Consider the following 17959-nt stretch of genomic DNA (forward strand, 5'->3'; position numbering starts at 1 on the left):
GTCAACTGGGAGCCTCTTGCCATGCGCCAGCCGGGTGGTCGTGACAGCAGTGGTAAGTGTGAGGAGGAGCCCACGGGGGTGTCCCTCGGGCTCAGGCTGCGGAGCCTCCGGAAGCTGCCCCTCCCCTCCCCCAGGCAAGGCTAGGGCAGAAGGTCCTCCTCTCCCATAATCCCACCACACCGTCATGTAGCTCCCTGTTTGTTTCATCCCGTTATCCCCCCGGTCCACAGGATGCGAAGACACGTCCACATCTGTCTTGTTCAATATTGTGAATAAGCATGTAGCACATAGTAAATACTTCATCAATATTCATTATGTTTTTAATGAATCCATTGTCTGTCCCAGTTGGCTTTGACATTGAAGTGTTCCCACAGATGCTGCCCCTCACGTGGGCTCCATTCAGACGTCAGCGTCTCTCAGGGACCCTCCTGACTCGGGCCTGTGTCTCACCCCGATTTTCTTCCTGCTCCGCGAACTAGGCTTTGGGCGGCACTCTGCTCTCTCGTGTGCTCTGCACCATGCCATCCGAATGCCATCTTTGGCTTTGTCTTCCCTGCCTGCTGATGACCACTTAACAGCGGTGCGATCCCACACAGGGTCCACGTAAGAGAGCGTTCGGAGCCCCTTTTTGAGTCTGGGACATCTACAAGTTCCTTCTGTTCCTAATAATCCACTCCCCGAGCTACGACTTCTCATCTGTACAGCATCCCTTTGCTCCTTCTTGCTGGACAGTCTCCACGGCCTGCCCCGTTCCTTGGCGGCCCGAAACCCAGCACAGACACGAGACATCGATGCTAATTTTGAAACGGATATTGTGAGCAGCCAACATTTGTAGGCATTTGTGTGCTTTATGATTTACAAAGCTCTTTCACATACATTATCTCCTTTAGTCATCACACCATCCCCGGGAGGCAGGTATGGACATCGCCTACACCATGGACCACGATGTCTGCTCCGAGCCCTTCCCCTGCACTGCCCACAGCAAGGATGAGCCAGCTGGTGCTTTCCAGACGGCAATCAATACGAGTGTTGAGCTGCCTGAGTTGCCCTCGTTAAAAAAACCCACAGAACATAAATCCCACTTTACCGCTGATAACCTATCTGCAATTTACAGGCTTTCAATTGAATATTGAAGTTTGATATAAATGACATTACTCCTATCTCAATTTAAAATCCAGCGATATGACTAACATTTCCCCCATGTCTCCCTTTACCTCCTGAATTATTATTAAGCGAGTGCTCCTAGTTTACACCTTTACTATTTTACAACAGCAAAAAATATTTCACCTCAGTCAGGACTAAGGAGGGCTGGCAAGGACAGAGAGAAGAAAAGGGAATTTACTAGGTCATAATCAGAAATGAGAGGAGAAATCCACATCTCTGTGTGTTTCCCTCCCCTGGGCTGGGAGGGAAAAGGAGTTAAGAATCCAGGTCACTTGATGGACTCTGAAAAACAAACTGAGTGTTCTAGAGGGGAGGGGGGTGGGAGGATGGGTTAGCCTGGTGATGGGTATTAAAGAGGGCACGTTCTGCATGGAGCACTGGGTATTATACACAAACAATGAATCATGGAACACTACATCAAAAACTAATGATGTAATGTATGGTGATTAACATAACAATAAAATTTTTTTTTAAACTCCAAAGAATCCAGGTCGAGGGGGCAGAAACCAGCACATTGCTCAGCCAGTACCAGCTACTTCATGCACCTGCTTCACCAAGGAAACTAATCACGCCATGTGTAGAAAGGGTACCGTGAGTTAGAAAATACTTGTATGTCTTGAGGGGATGAGACCAGATGACTTCCGGCCACTCCCAGCTTAAAAGAGGCTGCGCTTCTTGTCTGTGGAATATTCTGCCACACTCCTTGGGACTCCCATCATGGTGCCAACTTTAAATCTTTCAAAGCCCTTCACTCTTGTTCTGTTCCAGCCTAGAAGGGACAGATCTAGAAAGTGACGCAGATTGCTCTGAGTGGATCCAGTGGCTACAGGGAGAACTGACAGGTGATAGTGAGAGAGGTAAGAGAAGAAACGTAAGCGGAAAAGCATAGTAACCACGTTCTGTTCAGCATAATGGCTCCGAAGGCATCATGGCATAGCTGCACAGTATAGGAATTGAGGTTGATAGTAACTCTGAGTCATCGAGAGGTTAACCATAGATATGTCACTGTGAGCTAGCTGGTCACTCAACTCATTTACAAAATATTTACTGGATGCCCAGGATGCACCCGACTCTGGATCCAGGGATAGAAAGATGGATAAGGTATGGTCTTTGCCTTCAAAAGGTTCTCTGGGCTTCAGTTTCTTCAGCTGTAAAATGAGGGAGCCAAACTCAGTGATCCCTAAGATTTATTCCTGGGGGTGCTAAAAGCTTTATGTATTAGGGCTTGAACCTCAACAATCTTCTGAAGTGGTAATCCAGGTCCCATAATCCTGTTTTGCAAATGACCAAACTGAGGCTCAGAGGGTTAGTGTCTGGCTCAAGATCACACAGTCAATGCAGAGCAGAGCCGAGACACTCAGCCACATGGACCAATCACACCAAGAAGAAGGGTCTTCCTCTCTCCCTTGTGCTCTGTCTGCACTATCTTCCTTCCTCCAAAAGGGCAAGCAGAATAGATGGGGAACGGCCCATGCACCTGACAACTGCATGGATTTACTGGTCTGGAATACAACATTCAGCAGCTACAAAACAAAAGTCATGTGCAATGTACGGTCATAAATATCTGTAAGACCAAGTGCACCCAAAACGGCATTGAAGGATCTGTCAAGATCAACAGCAAGGTAAGTCCAAAAAGTCAACAGTGATGTCTACCAGGGACCCATGCTGAACAGCTAAAATATCTTTGAGAGAAAATATGGTAAAAGGAAAAAGGCAGGGCGCCTGGGTGGCTCAGTCGTTAAGCGTCTGCTTTCGGCTCAGGTCATGATCCCAGGGTCCTGGGATCGAGCCCCACATCGGGCTCCCTGCTCGGCAGGAAGCCTGCTTCTCCCTCTCTCTCTCTCCCCCTGCTTGTGTTCCCTCTCTCGCTGTGTCTCTGTCAAATAAATAGATAAAATCTTTAAAAAAAAAAAGGAAAAAGGCAGCTTGGGAGTACTACATTTAAAAAAAAAGGGTGGGCAGGGGGAAGATGACCCAAACCCAAAAACCAAACACACACATCACTGCTGGTAGGGTTGGTTTAGGCACAGAGAAAAGGGGACAGGTGCAGGCGCGGGATATCTTGTCTCCTGCTGTTACTGATAATGCGGAGATCTACGCTGGGCCACGGGTGGCCTGTCTTCCTACAGACAGTGTACAAATGGAGAGACAAGGTAGCCAGAGCCACTGGATCGAGACAAATGGTCTGGAACACCAGAGATGGCCACCAGCATACTCCTCAGGACAAGACAGCAAGAATCAGCCCTGGGAATGAGCATTTACTGAGCACCTTTATTATTCTGGATGCTTTGCTGCTGGCTGTTTCGTAAACACTGGCTCATCCATTCCTCACCAGCTCCAGGGTAGGTAATACTCCCTGAAGCCCAGAGAGTTGGTGCGCTCAGGCTGACATGGCTAGGGAGTGGGCGAGCAAGGATTTGAATTCAGCCTGAGTGGGGAGCTCCAGCTCTTTCCACACCTCACACAGCCTCCAAGACATAGGTTCTGCCCCAGTACTTATTAGCCACGTGGCCTTGACCAACTGTCTCAATCTCTGTACCCCTCAGGCTCCTGGAGACCTGCTTCTCTCATGGAATTGTTGTAAAGATTAAAGGAGATTAAATGCACAAGCACTTTGCTCTCTGAAAAGACGTCTACAATCATGATGACATTACTAACAATAATAGAAATGACATTTATTGAGCACCTACTATGTGCCAGGCACGGGGCTCACTGCTTTACAGGAATTGCTCCATTCAGTCCTCACAGTAATCTGTGAAATGGGTACGACTACCCACATTCTATGAGTGAAGAAATGGAGGCTCACAGAGGTCAAGTAAGCGGCAAGGAGCGGGGCGCAAGGCTAGGGTGGGAGCAGCTTTCCCTACTCCAGAACCCTTGCCAGGACCCAGACCCAGCTGCTAAACAAGAAGCTTCCACTACCTTCTGTACTTTTACTGCCTTCCTCCCCTGTGGTCACAGGGCTTAGATGTGCCGGCCTAGTGTGAGACTTCGCCTTTAGATGCTAGAGCTAGAAATCATCACCATGGGAAGGCCAGCATGTTCTGCAGTTGAAGGAGACTGCTTTCAGCATTTCTCTGTAGCTTGTCTTTGTCCAACTGAATTGAAGGATGCCGCCAAGAACATTTACCACGTGCTGGCAATGTGCCCCTTCTGGGTTAGGTCCTGAGTTAGGAGACAAATATGCCCAGAGTTCTTAGAGTTCACAGTCTAATGGGGGAACCTGAAGACAAGTATTTAAAGGGCCCCATCTATGAGTTGGGCTCTGGGTCAGGCCCTGGGGACACAAAGATGAGCAAGATACAGTACATGGTGATGCAGGCCACAGCTGCAATGTGCTCAGGGTAAATTGGGGCCCATCAGGAAGGCACCTGACTCTGCTGGGTGCGAGTGGAAACCCCAAGCAAGTGGGGTTTCAGAGCCCCATACTGATTGTCCACACTGCTCAACAGTTTCCATATATCGGCTCTAATCCTCGCAGCAACAATCCTATTGGGCAGATACTATTGGTTTATAGATAAGGTAGTGAGTAACTTGCTCAAGGTACGAGAGCAGGAAGCGGCAGACCAGACTCAGATCGCAGGCACTCGGACTCCAAGCTTGCCAGACTCTAAAGTCCGCGCGCTTTCCAATAAGAAGGGTTGCCGCAGAGAACACTGAGCCATAAGCTCTGCTGGAGAAAGAAACCACACACCACGAATGAACACAGCAGGAAAGGGCAACCGCGCGACCATCCGCAAGGTGACAGGGAGGAGGTATGACAGGCTTACACAGGCTCTTTCATTATCCTGGTGTGTCCTCTGGGTCATGTACAGGGAGGAACATCCTAGAGGGTCAAGGCCCCCTGCCCAGCAGTCCAGGGGACAGGGTGAATGTTTTTGGTGGGGAGGTAAGTTGAGGATGAGTTGTCCGTCTTCAGGTTGTAAGAAATAGAAACCCACTCATACTAACTTGAGAAAAAAAGAAAAAGGAAAAGAAAGAAAAGAAAAGCAAACAAGAAGGGGAGTATCTGTTTTAAGGAGTCGGGCATTTTGGAGAAGCCAGGCTAGGCCGAGCAGGGTGAGCACAGGGGGATGGGTAGGGAGAGAACACATGCTCGGCGACCCTCTTGCAGGGCCTCGGCCTTTGTCCACCCACCTCATCCTTCCCCCTCTGCAGGCTGGCTCTTGCTGTCTCTCCGAAGCAGGGCAAGAGATGCTTCCAAACACTTTCTCACATCTAACATCTCTGATCTGCAATTCTAAATCCCCAGGAGAGAGAATGTGATTTGTTCCCCTTGGGCCACGCAGCCAAGGCCAGGGAGTGTGGGTGTCCATTCTCAGAGAAGGTGGAGCTTGGGTGGCGGGGCAGACCCCCGGGGGTCATGCCGGAGGGCTCTGGAGAGGTGTCCAACTCTAGATATTGTCAGAACCCATGTTCTGGAGAGACAGTGCTGAGAGGTCTGCCCTTTAAAGTAATACATTGGCCTCCACATTTATAATTCTTCTGTGGCGTTATTAAATCCATAAACAAAGATTTAATCTTTTAAGCTCTGCATTGTGAGAGCACAAGTTAAAGAGCAGGCAGAGGAGAGCTTATCGGCCTCGGTGGTGGCTGGTGGCATGGGTAGAAGAGGACAGAGCGTCCAGGATGCTGGGGCCGAGGAGCCAGAAGAGACAGCAGCTGCTGATAGGGGCTAAGGGTGGAGGGATCCCCCCCAAAACACACAAGCAGAGCTCTTGCACTAGAGACCACACTGCCCTGCCCAGGCAGCCACAGGGAGGCTGGACAGCAGGTCCTACAGAGAGCCATCCCCGGAGACTGGGACAAATACCGCAACACCTCTCAAAATGAGCGCAGTTTGACCTAAACGGGTAGAGAACTGGGAGCAGAGTTAGGGAGGATCGCAGGAGCCTCAGGGAAGGAAGGGGCTCGTGCACTAGGAGGGGTGCGAGTGGAAACCCCTCGCTGAAGGAGGAGGAGGAAAAGGGCTTTGCTTCCTGCTTAGCCCGGAGCCCTGTCCCAGAGGAAGCATGACAGCTGAATCAACAACTTCATCCATCACTGCCCTTCCTTCCCCACCATCCGGGGCTCAGACAACATTGGCTCAGTCTCCTTGATGAAAATGGCAAGATGAACACGTGGTTTCTCCGCAGGCAGTCGCAAAGACCAGCCCCAGGGAGGAGAACATACTGAGAACAAAGAGGAGAGCTTGAGAGTTAGGGCAGAAGACTGGGCACTGGAGTAGGAAGAAGGGGACCCCTCTCCATCGGGCCTTGTGATGGAGAGGCAACGTCTGGCAGCTTAGCGTTGTCAGGCCAGGGGCTGGGGGCAGATGGGGGGCTTCTCTTTGGGCGTTTAGCCCCCTCTCCCCCATGAGAGGCTCTGCCTTCCACTGCCTTTTGTTCAACCCAAAGCAGAGGTCACAACCTGTCTCTGCCAAGTGATGGGTTATAGAGGGTCTGAGAAGGGGCGCTGAGGTTGGTTTCGGATGAGAGGATTCAGCTACTGAGGAGCTCTCTTTGAGCAGCAGATAATTTAGTTTAATGAATTTGGACAGTTCATTGGATCTGCTCACACAGTTTCACTCACCTTCCAAAACGCTTCCAAAATAGCACACTAGCTATTGTACAGGAGCCAAAAAGAAGAAAAGCAAAAAGTCATAAATGACAAGGCCCCAGGGATATTTCTGCCCTTTCAGAAAAGTCTGAGTGAACTTTTCCAAAGAAAACTGAAGCAAGAAGAAGAAGAGGAGGAGGAGGAGGAGGATGAAGAAGGGCTGTTTCTGCCTTTCTCATTGAGGATTGAGGCAAATTCTCATAGGCCCTCCGTTTCAGAGCCAGTCCCTCCTGAGGGTCATCCAGAACCCATCCCTGATGTCTGCTGCCATATCGAGATAACGCCACAGACCCGGCCCCAGCCTCTTGGCAGCTTGTAAGCAATCACACTGTGAGAGTGGGTCCCACTCGCAAGGAGACCACCCCCCCACGTGCACACAGGCGCACACACTCAGCGACAGTCCCACGCAGCCAGGGCCGGCGGCCGGGACCCCTCTCACCAGGCCCTCCCGGGAGAGCACCTCGCCTCCTCCACACCCCTCCCGTGCACCGCCTGCCTGCGGGAGCCAGATGTTCCGTGTTCACCCACCCCTCTGTGGGTGACAGGCGGTGATTATGGTTGCCAGCCCCACATTAGGAGAGCTGAATGGGAGAGAGCCCCCACCCGCCCCGGGCTCCCTACAATAGCGCCTTTGTGAGGTGCTTCACTGTCTCTCTTTTCCCTGTCCTCACCAACCTACGTGAGGGGCAGCTCTGCCTGGGGAGAGAAGAAAAGAAGACAAAAGGAGCATCACAGGCCCCCCTCCCCCCCCACCGGCTGATCCACCCTATCCTGGGGGTGGGGGGGTTGTCCTTTAGGGAAAAGATGTGTTCCTTTCTCCTCCCCACACTGAGGTCAATAACCACGAGGACCCTCGGGCTGCCTGAGGTCTACTTCCCCAGAAGGGCAGCGGGTCTTGTTCCTGAGTGCAGAATGGGGGCATGCGGCGGGGGTGGGGCCTGGCACAGAGCTCAGCACATTCCGACGGCGGGGGGTGGGGTGGGGTGGGGTGCGGGGGTGGGGGTGTCCAAAAGCCAGGGTTTTCCTCTCCGGGTCCCTCTCCCTTCCCCGGATGGCCTCCTGGAATTCCGAGCCAGAGGCCAGGGCAGGACAGGGTTAAGTTTCCAGGACTCCTGGCCAGACTTCAGCCAGGTTCCAGGACTGTGGTGGGGGTGAGCGGAGGGACGTGTTGGGAAACTGGTAGAGCTCCCATCTGGGGCACGGTCACGGCCCCTCCTCCTCGCCCAAACCGCAGACGCCGTGGCAGCAAGAAAATCAGCGCGGTTCAGAGCAAGCTCGATTGTGTAACCGTGTAACCGGGCCCGCGGGCTGTCCCAAGCCGGAGAGGGCAGTGGGGGCTGGGGCCGGGGCAGAGGCCACCTCAGAAGTGACACCGGAGGTTCTTTCCCAAAACACAGTCGGGGCTCTGGTCTTCACACTGCGCTCCGCTGCCACTCGGATCCATTTTCTGGTTCAAACCCTCTGTGAACTGGAATTGGAAGCTCTGCCCCTGGCCCCAGGCTGGCGGCCAGGGGCGCGGGGCCAAGGGCGGCTCTGGGAGGGCCGCCGCGGACGAGAGGCGGCTGTGGAGGGAAGCCTTTCCGCCGGCCTCCTAAAGCGGCGGGATTGTGTGCTTCCCCAGGCGCCGCACGGTAAATCTGTAACTAGAGAAGTCCCCTCTATCTCAGCAGGAGAGCCCAGCCAAGTCCCCGATGTGGCTTAAGGAGTGGCAATGGGGTGGAGGAGGAAAAGGGAGGGTCAAATCCGATCGGAGGGCCACCCCAAACACACACAGGCGAGGAGCAGTGGATTTTCCTTTTAATGCAAAATGTTGCAATAATACAAAATGATGTGGAGAAAGCCCCGTTCTCCGGGGCACTAAAGGGAGAAGGGAGACAGCCAGAGTTGAAAGTCTCCTCCTCCTAGAACCCTCTCCCCCCACCGGACTCACACGGAGGCAAGAAATATTCTGTTGCCCATTTGCTGGGGTTGCCCCCATAGGAGGGTCCAGAGCTCTGGGTCTGCGTGGTCTTTGGCCTGAAATTCATTGCCATGGGGCAGGAGGGCAGTGGCCACTTAGGGCTGTCTCTCTTTCAGCTCTAAAAGGGTCTCTGAAGATCTAAGGTCCCCCAGGAAATGGAGGGGCTATGAGAATTTGGCTTCCGTTGGCTGCAGATACAGGCCCCGAAGCACAAGTTGCCCACATCTGGACAACGAGGAGCAGGAAATGTTGTGGGGACAGAAATGTGTAGAGGTGAGAGAGATTCACCGACCAGGGCTAGGTCCTCAGACTTCTTCCTCTTTCTTTCTCATCTCCAGCTTATAGACAATCTGGTAGCCGTCATCCCAGGCGTAGAGCTGACGCTCTCGGGGGTTATAGCGGAGGCTGGCATGGGCCCCGTATCGGCGGGGGAAATACGGGAGGGCCGCCCTCTCGGGGGTCAGGGTGCCACTGGCATCAAAGGAGCATTGGATGCGGGCGCGGCTGGCAGGGCGGGTGTTGTAGACAACGTACAGGGTGCCGCAGATGACAAAGGCCGCCTCGGCGTTCTCTCTGGGACATGGTGTGTCCCACTGCTGCTCGGTGTCCAGGGTCTGGGGGTCTAACTTGGCCAGACACAAGTGCCTGTCATCTTCCCGAGTGGCATAGACAGCCCAAAGGCCCTCCTCGTCAGCGGCCAGGTCGATGTACGTGTCTGCTGTCAGCCCGTACGGGGGGATCAAACCCTCTGCCGGGAATACTGAGCTGTCCACCACGGTCCGGTTTGCCAGGTGGAATTTGATGAGCTGCAAGGTGTTCTCCAGCTCCCCTCCCCCTCCGGGTCCTCCAGGAGGCCTCCGGGCGTAATAAAGAAAGCCACCGTACACCAGCTGCCCCGTGCCTACCCAGGGGAAGGGCACCCGGATCCGGGAAGCTTTCCGGGCAGCCATGGCCAGGGTGAAGTCCCGCAGCCTTGGGAAGACAAAGGCTGTGTCATTCTGTGTCCCATCTAATACATAGATCTTCTCTGTTGGCCCCATTGGATCCTTGGTCCACAGACCAGCTGGGCCACCGAACCGCTTCAGGATCTTCATTGATCTCACCTGCGAGATTGTGTAGCCACAGTCTGGTGGGGAGGGAGAAAAGCACAGGACAAGGCAATACGGGCAAGAGTTAGATGCCCGATGCGGGAACCCCCCAGGATGGGCCATCTGGAGGACAGTGGGCATTTGCCAGTGGACGCCTCCACTCTTAGGGAGGATAGGGAAAAGGGCGCCACAGAGGCCTGGGTCCCCAGAAATGCTCGCAATGGCCCTGTCATTATAGAGATTCCCCTAAAGCAGATTCCAGAAAACCGCGCCAAAGTGGCCTCCGGGACAAGGAGAAAAATGGGAAAGAACCAAGGCAGAATACAGGTCCTGAGAGTGTCAGGGCTCTGCTTTTGGACCACTTACCTGTCACCATATCGTACTTCTCATTTCTTCTACCCTTGCCTTTGATCCCAGGGCCTCCGGTCACCTTCTCATCAACCTCCACACAGGGTAGAGCTGGGTTCTGGGTCTCCAGATAGTCAACTTCCCGCTCCAGACGGTCCACTCTGCCCGAGATGGTGTCGGCCTCGGTTCTGAGTGCCTCACGCTCCTTCTCGGCCACCTCCAGCAGCGGCAGCATCTTGTTCTTGAAGTCCCTCAGCTCAGCGGCGTGCCGGCTACTTTGGTCCTGGCACTGGGCCAGCCGTTCCTGCAGGGATGGGGGCCAGGAGAGGGGCTGAAGGGTTACAACTCCCCGGCAGGGAGAGGCCCAACCAGGGAGTGAGGAATGGGAAAGAGCACCAACTCAGCCAGGCATCAACTCCCCTTCAACCCCCACTGAAAGGAAACCAGATGTTTGGAGATGCTAAATGTGCAAAAAGCCGGGCTCGGATCACCTAGGCCTCTACCCCCACTTCATGTCCTCTGAGCCGCCGGGGGGGCCTAAGTGCATGAGGGGTCTCTGCTCCACTGTATACTTCTCCTCCTGGGAATGAACAGATTTCAACTCGGGAATGGCACAGACTTCAAACTGTTAAAAAGACAGAAAGCTGCAGATTCTCTGGGAACTTCTAACTCTCACAGAATCATCAGCTCACCCTGAGATGCTTTCTTACCATGCTAGCTCTCATGTCCACTGTCCCCTTATTCCATGCCATCTCAGGGTAAAACACAAAGGCCTGTTTGCTTTGGAATGGCTCTGTGGCCGTGGGGAAAGAGGAGGGCTTGCAACTGTAAGGATACTCTTATTAAAAGATAGAGTTTTCTGTCGGTCCTCACAGATCCCCATCGTGTCATGTCCCCAGATCCCTGACACACTGGGTGAATCAACAGGAGATGTGGAGTCCTTCCTGCCTGGCCCGGGAAAGAAAGGAGTCACTCACCTCTAAGGCAGCTAGTCGGCGTTCCATGTACTCCACAAGGTGGTGCTGCTGTCCCTGAAGGGGTCGCAGCCATGACAAAAGGAACAAGGTGAGGAGAGGCGTGCAGGGCCCCATGGCCGTGGGAGAAAGGGGGCCGGAGTAGGAGCGTGCGGTCCTGTGCCTTTCCCACTCAAGCCCGCCGCTTAGCTTTGGAGGCGGGGTGGGGGCGGTGCCTTCTCTCTTTCTGGATCTCGGGTCTCTCTCACTACTCTGGAATGCTTTCACGGTCTCTTTACAGCCCCCACCCCCTCCTTTCCGCCTGGATTGATCAAACACAGATGGCCCTATGGCAGAGCAGCCAGAAGAAGCCTTAACCACCTCCCGCCTAGGCTGTAGGCTCCCAGGGAGAGGGGAAGGAGATGAAACCCCGGGGCAGAGGACTTCTGGGCAGTCACCCAGAAAAAGGAGCTAGCAGCGGGAGGCAGGGGCCCCGCAGTACACTCAGCAAACTCTATTCCTGTTTTAGGAGAATGCATGCTTCCTTCCAGCGCTGGCTTCTTAAAAGACATCCATCATTAATCTTTTCCTTCCCCAGCAATAGTAGCATGAATTGTTTTCTGCCTTGTTCAGTGGAAGCTGGAAGCAGGGGAGATGAGGTTTGAGGGGAAGGGGTGGGAGAAAAGATCACAGTGGCCAAATCTGCACTACCTTCTTCTATAGCTCACTGGCGCCATCTTGTGATAAGCACCTGGTGTCATCTCAGGGTTCACAGGGAAACCAAGGCTTAGACCTCACGTCCTGTGGAAAATTTTCCACAAAGCCAGCCAAGCAGATTGAATTTACAGGGGTTTTCATCATTAAAACACAGATTTCCCCACAGACTACCCAACTACTTAAGGGGCCATCCCAATCTCTCTCTGATTTAGCCTAAGGAAGAGAATATAACTGAGATTTTAAAACAAACAAAAATACCAAAAAAACCCAGATCACTGGCAAGTTAAATTCATTCTTGATTACCTGGGAAGTGAGACTGATAGCAGAGCCTTTCTATTTGCCTTTCTCTTACCTGAACTCTTCTAGGTATATTCTCTTACCAAAACTGGGGAACGTTCAGTGAGTTCACCCTCATTTCATTTATTTAGGAAAAAAAAAATCTTAAAAATATATGTGTTGCAGTCGAAATCAAATAAATATGTTCTGACTTCCCTACCAATGGGAGAGAAGAGCCTATTGATCATTTCTAGGTTATGGTCCAAAACGGTGTTTCTAAATGCGTCTCATTTCTATACCCCAACCACGACTGCAGAAGCCCACAATGAATTAATGGCCACTGTAGGGTAGATGTGGCCTGAAACACATGTGTGAAAAGAAGCCAAACGAATATATAGCATTTATTCAGGGACCTGCAGTGATCGATTTAGACAAATCTCTAATTCTTCATCAGGAGAAATTTTCTTCACTTTAGAATCAAGAGAAATCTAATCGGAGTCCTTCTCCAAAAGGACTATGCTTCAAACAATGCAGCTTGAAAGGAGGGAAAAACAGCGTCTGCTGTGGTGATTCTGATTTTCATTATGATACTTCAGATGGTTGCTGGAACATGCTAGGAAACAAAGTTTAGTTATCCTGGGTCAGAAGCTGTGCCTCCTTCAAAGGGCCAGGACCAGATGATCTTCAGCTAGGGCCTGTTTGCTTTGGAATGGCTCTGTGGCCGTGGGGAAAGAGGAGGGCTTCCATTCCTGGGAAGTGTTTTCAACCAACCCTGTTTCATTTCCATTGTGGAGATTTGTATGAAAGATGGATTTGCCTCTAACCCACCACTGACGTTCATTTCAGATGCGATATATTTAGCCACTCCAAAGATGCCATTTGTTGATCCCCTTTGTAACCCTCTAACAGAAGTCAAAGACAGCCACATGAATCAGAAAATTTACCCATTTTATTGATGCATTGCAATTGCTCTACATTTTACCATATTATGTAGAAAATACTGAAAATACAAGCTACTTTGTAAAACCAAAGACGAACATTGAATCCAAAGATAAACTATGTTTTACACAATGGACCCTTTTCCCGTAGTTAGTATTAAATTTTAAATATCTATTTCTTTTGTTAAAATGATTATTTTACATACTCCCTAAGTACATCTGCATTACAAACATAGCTCAATAATTCTCAGAAACTGTTTCTAGAGGCTTGTTGTAAAAGGAAGCGCACAACCAGAAAAGGGAGAAAGCAAAAAAAGTTTAAATCGCACACAATAACTAGCATATCAAATACATTTAATAGAGTTGGAATTCCATTGCAATATCAAGGATTCAAAGCAGAAATACTAACGTTACATATAATGTACATATAATGTACTGCTACATGTAGTGAGATTATTTTTCAAGCTGAATCAAAACCACACATTATATAAAGTTTAGCAACAAACAACCATGTAGACATGCTGCACCATCCATCAGTTAAAATAAAAACAACAAACAAACAAAAACCAAAACAGGAAGCAGGCTTGGGCCATTCCTGTCACTGAGAGGCAATTTCATTTCCTATCCTAAAACCAACCAACCTAATCAGTGGGTTTTTGCATAATAATGCTGACTAAAACACACATTACTGTGCTTGCCTGGCTAAGGGCAGTCAAGCTGAGCCCCTCTAGTGGAGGACGATGGATGGCCAGAACTGTTTGAAATGGGAGTTCTTATTCCTGGGGCTGGTATCTGAGCTGAGCACTGACAGCAGTATCCCCCTCCTGGGAGCTATTAAAACTCGAGTGATCAAGTGTCCCAATGAGCCCAGAGTGGCTGTACTTAAACCTTCCCCACTTTCTCTCTCACCCTGAAGGGGAAAAGCTGGAAATGCAAGTTCTGAAAGGACGTAAAGCCTTAAGCTGGTCTGAGGTTAGGCCACTGCTCACTGAATTTGCAGGGCTTCCCCCCATCCTGTCAGGGCTGGCAATGTTAAGCCCCAGGGACAGAATCTAAAGCCACATTGAGCACATACACATTGAGCGGACACAGATGGATTTTTATCTTGGTAAATTTGAAATGCCAATTTGCAGACTAAGGCTGAAAATTTCTAAAACTCTTAAAGCCACACACTGCTAGTAAGGATGTTGCAGATAACAATACACACTCTTGGTATTGTCTTTTCCCCATGAAGTTATAAGACTCACATCTAAAGTGGTTATCTACTTATTGGACAGGGGGGCAGGAGTGGAGTGTTTTGTACTTTTTTTCCTGCATCTCCTTTGTTACAAAAACAACAAATCTTATCCCTTGTAGAGGAAAGGTAAGGAACAAAAAATGTTTCTACTAGAAACTAGGTCTGCCTTTGAACAAGAAAATCAAAATATGCTTGGCAAAAAAGGGAAACACAACGATCACACACGTTGACCAGAAAACCGTGTAACACTAGTGACGGAAACTATACAAACTGCTTGGGTATCTTCCCCAATATAGCGGTGCAAACCGAACTCAGGAGAATGACCACAAAAAAAAAAAAAAAGAAAGAAAGAAAAAGCAGAAAACACCAACATGTTCCTGGTAGGCTGCACTGACTGTACTATCTGCCCCATCGTGGAAGCCCTTACTCTTTACAATGAAGAAACTCCAAATACCTTGACAGCTCCTCGGTGTTCAACCCGGTACAGAGCTTGCTGACCAGGCTCCATGAAATCTCCCATCTCCATCCTGCACCTCCTTGACGCCATCTCTACAAAGAACCAGTCCTAGACTTAGCCCTCAAGTACATAATTTTCAATTCAGATGGAACACTTCTATATCTTAGAGTTAACCTTCTTCCCCCAAATCTTTTATGGGCAGGAACATCCCCATCCCCAGTACCCTCCACTTGACCCAGATCCATGCAGGAGCTGAGAGTACAAGGACAATTTCACAGCCCCAAGAATATTCAAGTTGTTAAAAAAGAAACCTCAAAAGCCCGATGACTCAACAGGCTTTGGTTCCTTTTTAATATTCTTCACCGGCTCAGAAACCTTCCTGTGAGTTCCCTGTCACCAGCGGCCTCACAAAACTCCTCCTCATAGTATGGGGACATGGTAAGCAATACAACAGGCTCTTTGGTATAAACAGATCTGTTATATGTTTTTTTTCAACAAGCAAATATTTTACTAGGAATGGCAACTATTTGCAGGAAGGACTGCCACATGGGAAAAGGAAAAGAAGAATCTCATTCTAAAAGTGACTGCACATACTTTAAAGAAAAAGAAAACAACCACATATTTCATATTGGCTTGACTCCTCTCACCTGCTTCCCAAATTCTCACAGAAGCAAGGTAGCAATGCGCCGTGAGAGAGCCACATGGGGAAAATGCTTCTGTGAGAACTCAGCTGAGATTCCGGGTTGGAAAGGGGTAGACGTGGTGCTAAAGGAGAAAAGCTGCTGTTTTTATTTTTCAACGAAGGCAGGGAAACTGACAACAATGCATTTACACGACACAGCTACTAATCCTGTTCTGATAAATCCCAGTGAACAGCTTAGGGTCCACAAGGGCTTGCTGGTCCGTCCTAAGGCAAGCTCACTGTAAACTCTATGAACCACTACATTATCATATAAGGCACTACAATAAGGGAAGGAGGAGATAGGGAAGAAGAGACACACACTGAACAACTCCTCACCAGACACACCTGTGCAAAACAATTCCAAGGGTCTCCTCTCCTTGCAGGCAATGCCCCTGCTCATTCAACACTACAGTAATATGCTCTAATATAATTGCAATTAGTTCACATACATTCCAACAAGTATCAGTTCATTTTGGTTTAAATACAATGGAGACATCCATTCCATCTCCGGGGTAACACTGGAGGATCAGATACACACTAAATACACAATTCAAGTGTAATCACTACACATTTGATTACAAATAACATTTTGGGTTAGCAGGAAAAATTGCTTGTTATATTTTTCTAATCAATATGTACATATTTAATTATGCAAAATATTAAAACACCACCATTACAAAACTTCTAAAATATTTTTAAATTCAGTAATAAATTTTTAAAATATTTTTTGCAATTCCTACATGCACTTATTGTATAAGTCTTAATAAGAGAGCATTCAATTTGCTGCTGGCATACAAAGGAAGCTACTTTAAAGTATAAAAGCTATACACAACGTTCTTATCTGGTTTCAGATTCTTTAGCTTTCTCCCCAAATAAATCACTTAGAACAGAAGGGAGAGATGAGGCAAAGAGAGAGAGGTGTATTATTGAAAATTCATATTAATCTGTAGGCAAAGCTCACCAATGCCAACAACCTTTAGGCAAAGCTCATCAATACCAATATCGCATAATACAGAGAGATTTTGCATATAATAAGACAACCACCACCATACAATAATAACCACCTTAATGGCTTTTCCAATAATAAAATTTAAGCTGAATCAGAGAAAGAGAGAAAGACTTTTAAAAAATAACTTAAGAAGAATGCACGGTACTTCATTTAAAAAGAGTAATGCCTAGTGCTTTCACGGTAGGTATGGATTCTCTCACACTAAGTTACCAGCAAATGGTGAGCTGCCTTTTTAACACTACTTTACAATAAACACAGGAGCAACTGAGAGAATCCCAAGAGTAACACAGAGCAGTATATTACCAGTTTTGCAAAAATAACAATTGCCCAGTAAGTGTAACGTGACACGAAAACAAAGCTAAAACACTGTAAGTCTAATGTCCCATAAGAAAGGTAAAATTTTGAGAGGAGAAATGCCTGATAGTCAGATACAGACTTGTGTAAGCTGCTCTTAAAATAGGCAATTAAATCTTGGTTTTTAAACAAGCAAAAAGTGATGATTTTTCTTTTCTCACTTGTTACCGGATTTCAAATCCTTCTATCAGCATTTTTCCTCTGACCAGCAATTACAATAAAACAAAGTTAAATAAAGAGGGGCTTCACTTGGTTTTTTAAAAACATTTATAGAAATCAAGTCAGAGAGAAAATATTTTTCAAAGGGTAACTTCAGAACGATCTCTCTTCCTTGGTAACTGCAGAAGATGGGCATCTGAACTCTTCCAAATAGCAAAAATGCTGTCTCAAAAATAAAGAATTAAAAAATAGGGCAGACTTTGGGAGACTACAACAATGCAGTCAACACTAAGACAGGTTCCCCAGAGAAAAACCTTCTGCTTCAGTGGGCCCCTGCAGAACAAGTTGCTGGCTAAGGAGTTTCAAGAGGGGCTTAAGGGAGGAGAGCTCATCATAGCCTGTTATTAAGAACTCAAAGCCAGGAACAGGCAGCCATGACCCCTCCTCCCTCTGCTCACCAACTACAAATAGGAATACTGGCTGATCTTGGTAGGACTCAGTGGGTATCCAGTGTAAATTGTTGAGCCTCGGGAAGACCCAATGTAGGACTGGGTGGCAAACTGGTGTTGGTACTGAGCAGGGGCCACACTGGCAGAAGTGAGAAGGCTGGGCCCAACACTGACAGGGACCTGGTGCACCAGAGTGCTAGGGTGGGTGGTATAGGCTGCAGCATGCCTTGAGGAGCCCTGCGGGGAGAAGAGATGAGCAATGGAGCTGGTGGAGCCCAACGCAGCAGCAGAGGTGGGGGCAGCATACGTATACAGGTGGGGCTGGCTCGGCAGGTGAGCAGGGGCTGGGGCCAGGTGTGGGTGCCCCGTCGAGTGTAGTGGGCTGCCGTGCTGGAAGGCGTAGGGGGCTTGGGAGAGCGGGGCCACAAACGCCTGCTGCCTGCGGGGGGCAGGGTTGCTGCTTCTCTCCTGCGAGGTTGGAGCTGACGATGACTGCTGGTTCTGGAAGGAGGAAGAAGGGAGTGAGGAACCTTGAGGTCATTCCGGTTCAGGGCACCAAAGACCAAGTGG

The 17959-nt window shown here is 49.3% G+C and overlaps 2 protein-coding genes across 8 annotated transcripts in view; both read right to left on the reverse strand.

Moving 5' to 3' along the window:
* Positions 1–8542: 8542 nt before the first annotated feature.
* Positions 8543–11534, reverse strand: OLFML3 (olfactomedin like 3). Its single transcript, XM_045896908.3, has 3 exons — positions 11136–11534; positions 10177–10462; positions 8543–9848 (listed from the first exon to the last, which is right to left on the reverse strand). Exons 1-3 carry the CDS (start codon positions 11247–11249, stop codon positions 9028–9030), a joined length of 1221 nt encoding a protein of 406 aa, XP_045752864.1. The 5' UTR covers positions 11250–11534; the 3' UTR covers positions 8543–9027.
* A 1499-nt stretch (positions 11535–13033) lies between these two features.
* The window catches only part of HIPK1 (homeodomain interacting protein kinase 1), a 49204-nt gene continuing 44278 nt past the window's right edge, over positions 13034–17959 (reverse strand). For 6 of the 7 annotated variants that reach the window (XM_064588602.1, XM_064588599.1, XM_064588601.1 and 3 more), the window contains one exon: positions 13034–17890. In XM_064588602.1, the coding sequence (XP_064444672.1) occupies positions 17402–17890 (489 nt within the window). In that variant the 3' untranslated portion in view covers positions 13034–17401. The remainder of the gene's footprint in view (positions 17891–17959) is intronic. The other variant, XM_064588603.1, reaches the window with a different exon arrangement.

Source organism: Mirounga angustirostris, unplaced genomic scaffold, assembly GCF_029215605.1.
Source record: "Mirounga angustirostris isolate CCGP_5_RB_7025 unplaced genomic scaffold, mMirAng1.0.hap1 SCAF_4, whole genome shotgun sequence".
NCBI classification, from domain to species: Eukaryota; Metazoa; Chordata; class Mammalia; order Carnivora; family Phocidae; genus Mirounga; species Mirounga angustirostris.

Bases quoted from the DNA above. Each gene is read 5' to 3' on its own strand.
- OLFML3 (XM_045896908.3), bottom strand. From the start codon at position 11,249: ATGGGGCCCTGCACGCCTCTCCTCACCTTGTTCCTTTTGTCATGGCTG. The intron at 10,463-11,135 runs GTGAGTGACTCC...CCATCCCTGCAG, and splicing joins GCCGACTAGCTGCCTTAGAG to GAACGGCTGGCCCAGTGCCA. The intron at 9,849-10,176 runs GTAAGTGGTCCA...CCTCCCCACCAG, and splicing joins GAAGTACGATATGGTGACAG to ACTGTGGCTACACAATCTCG.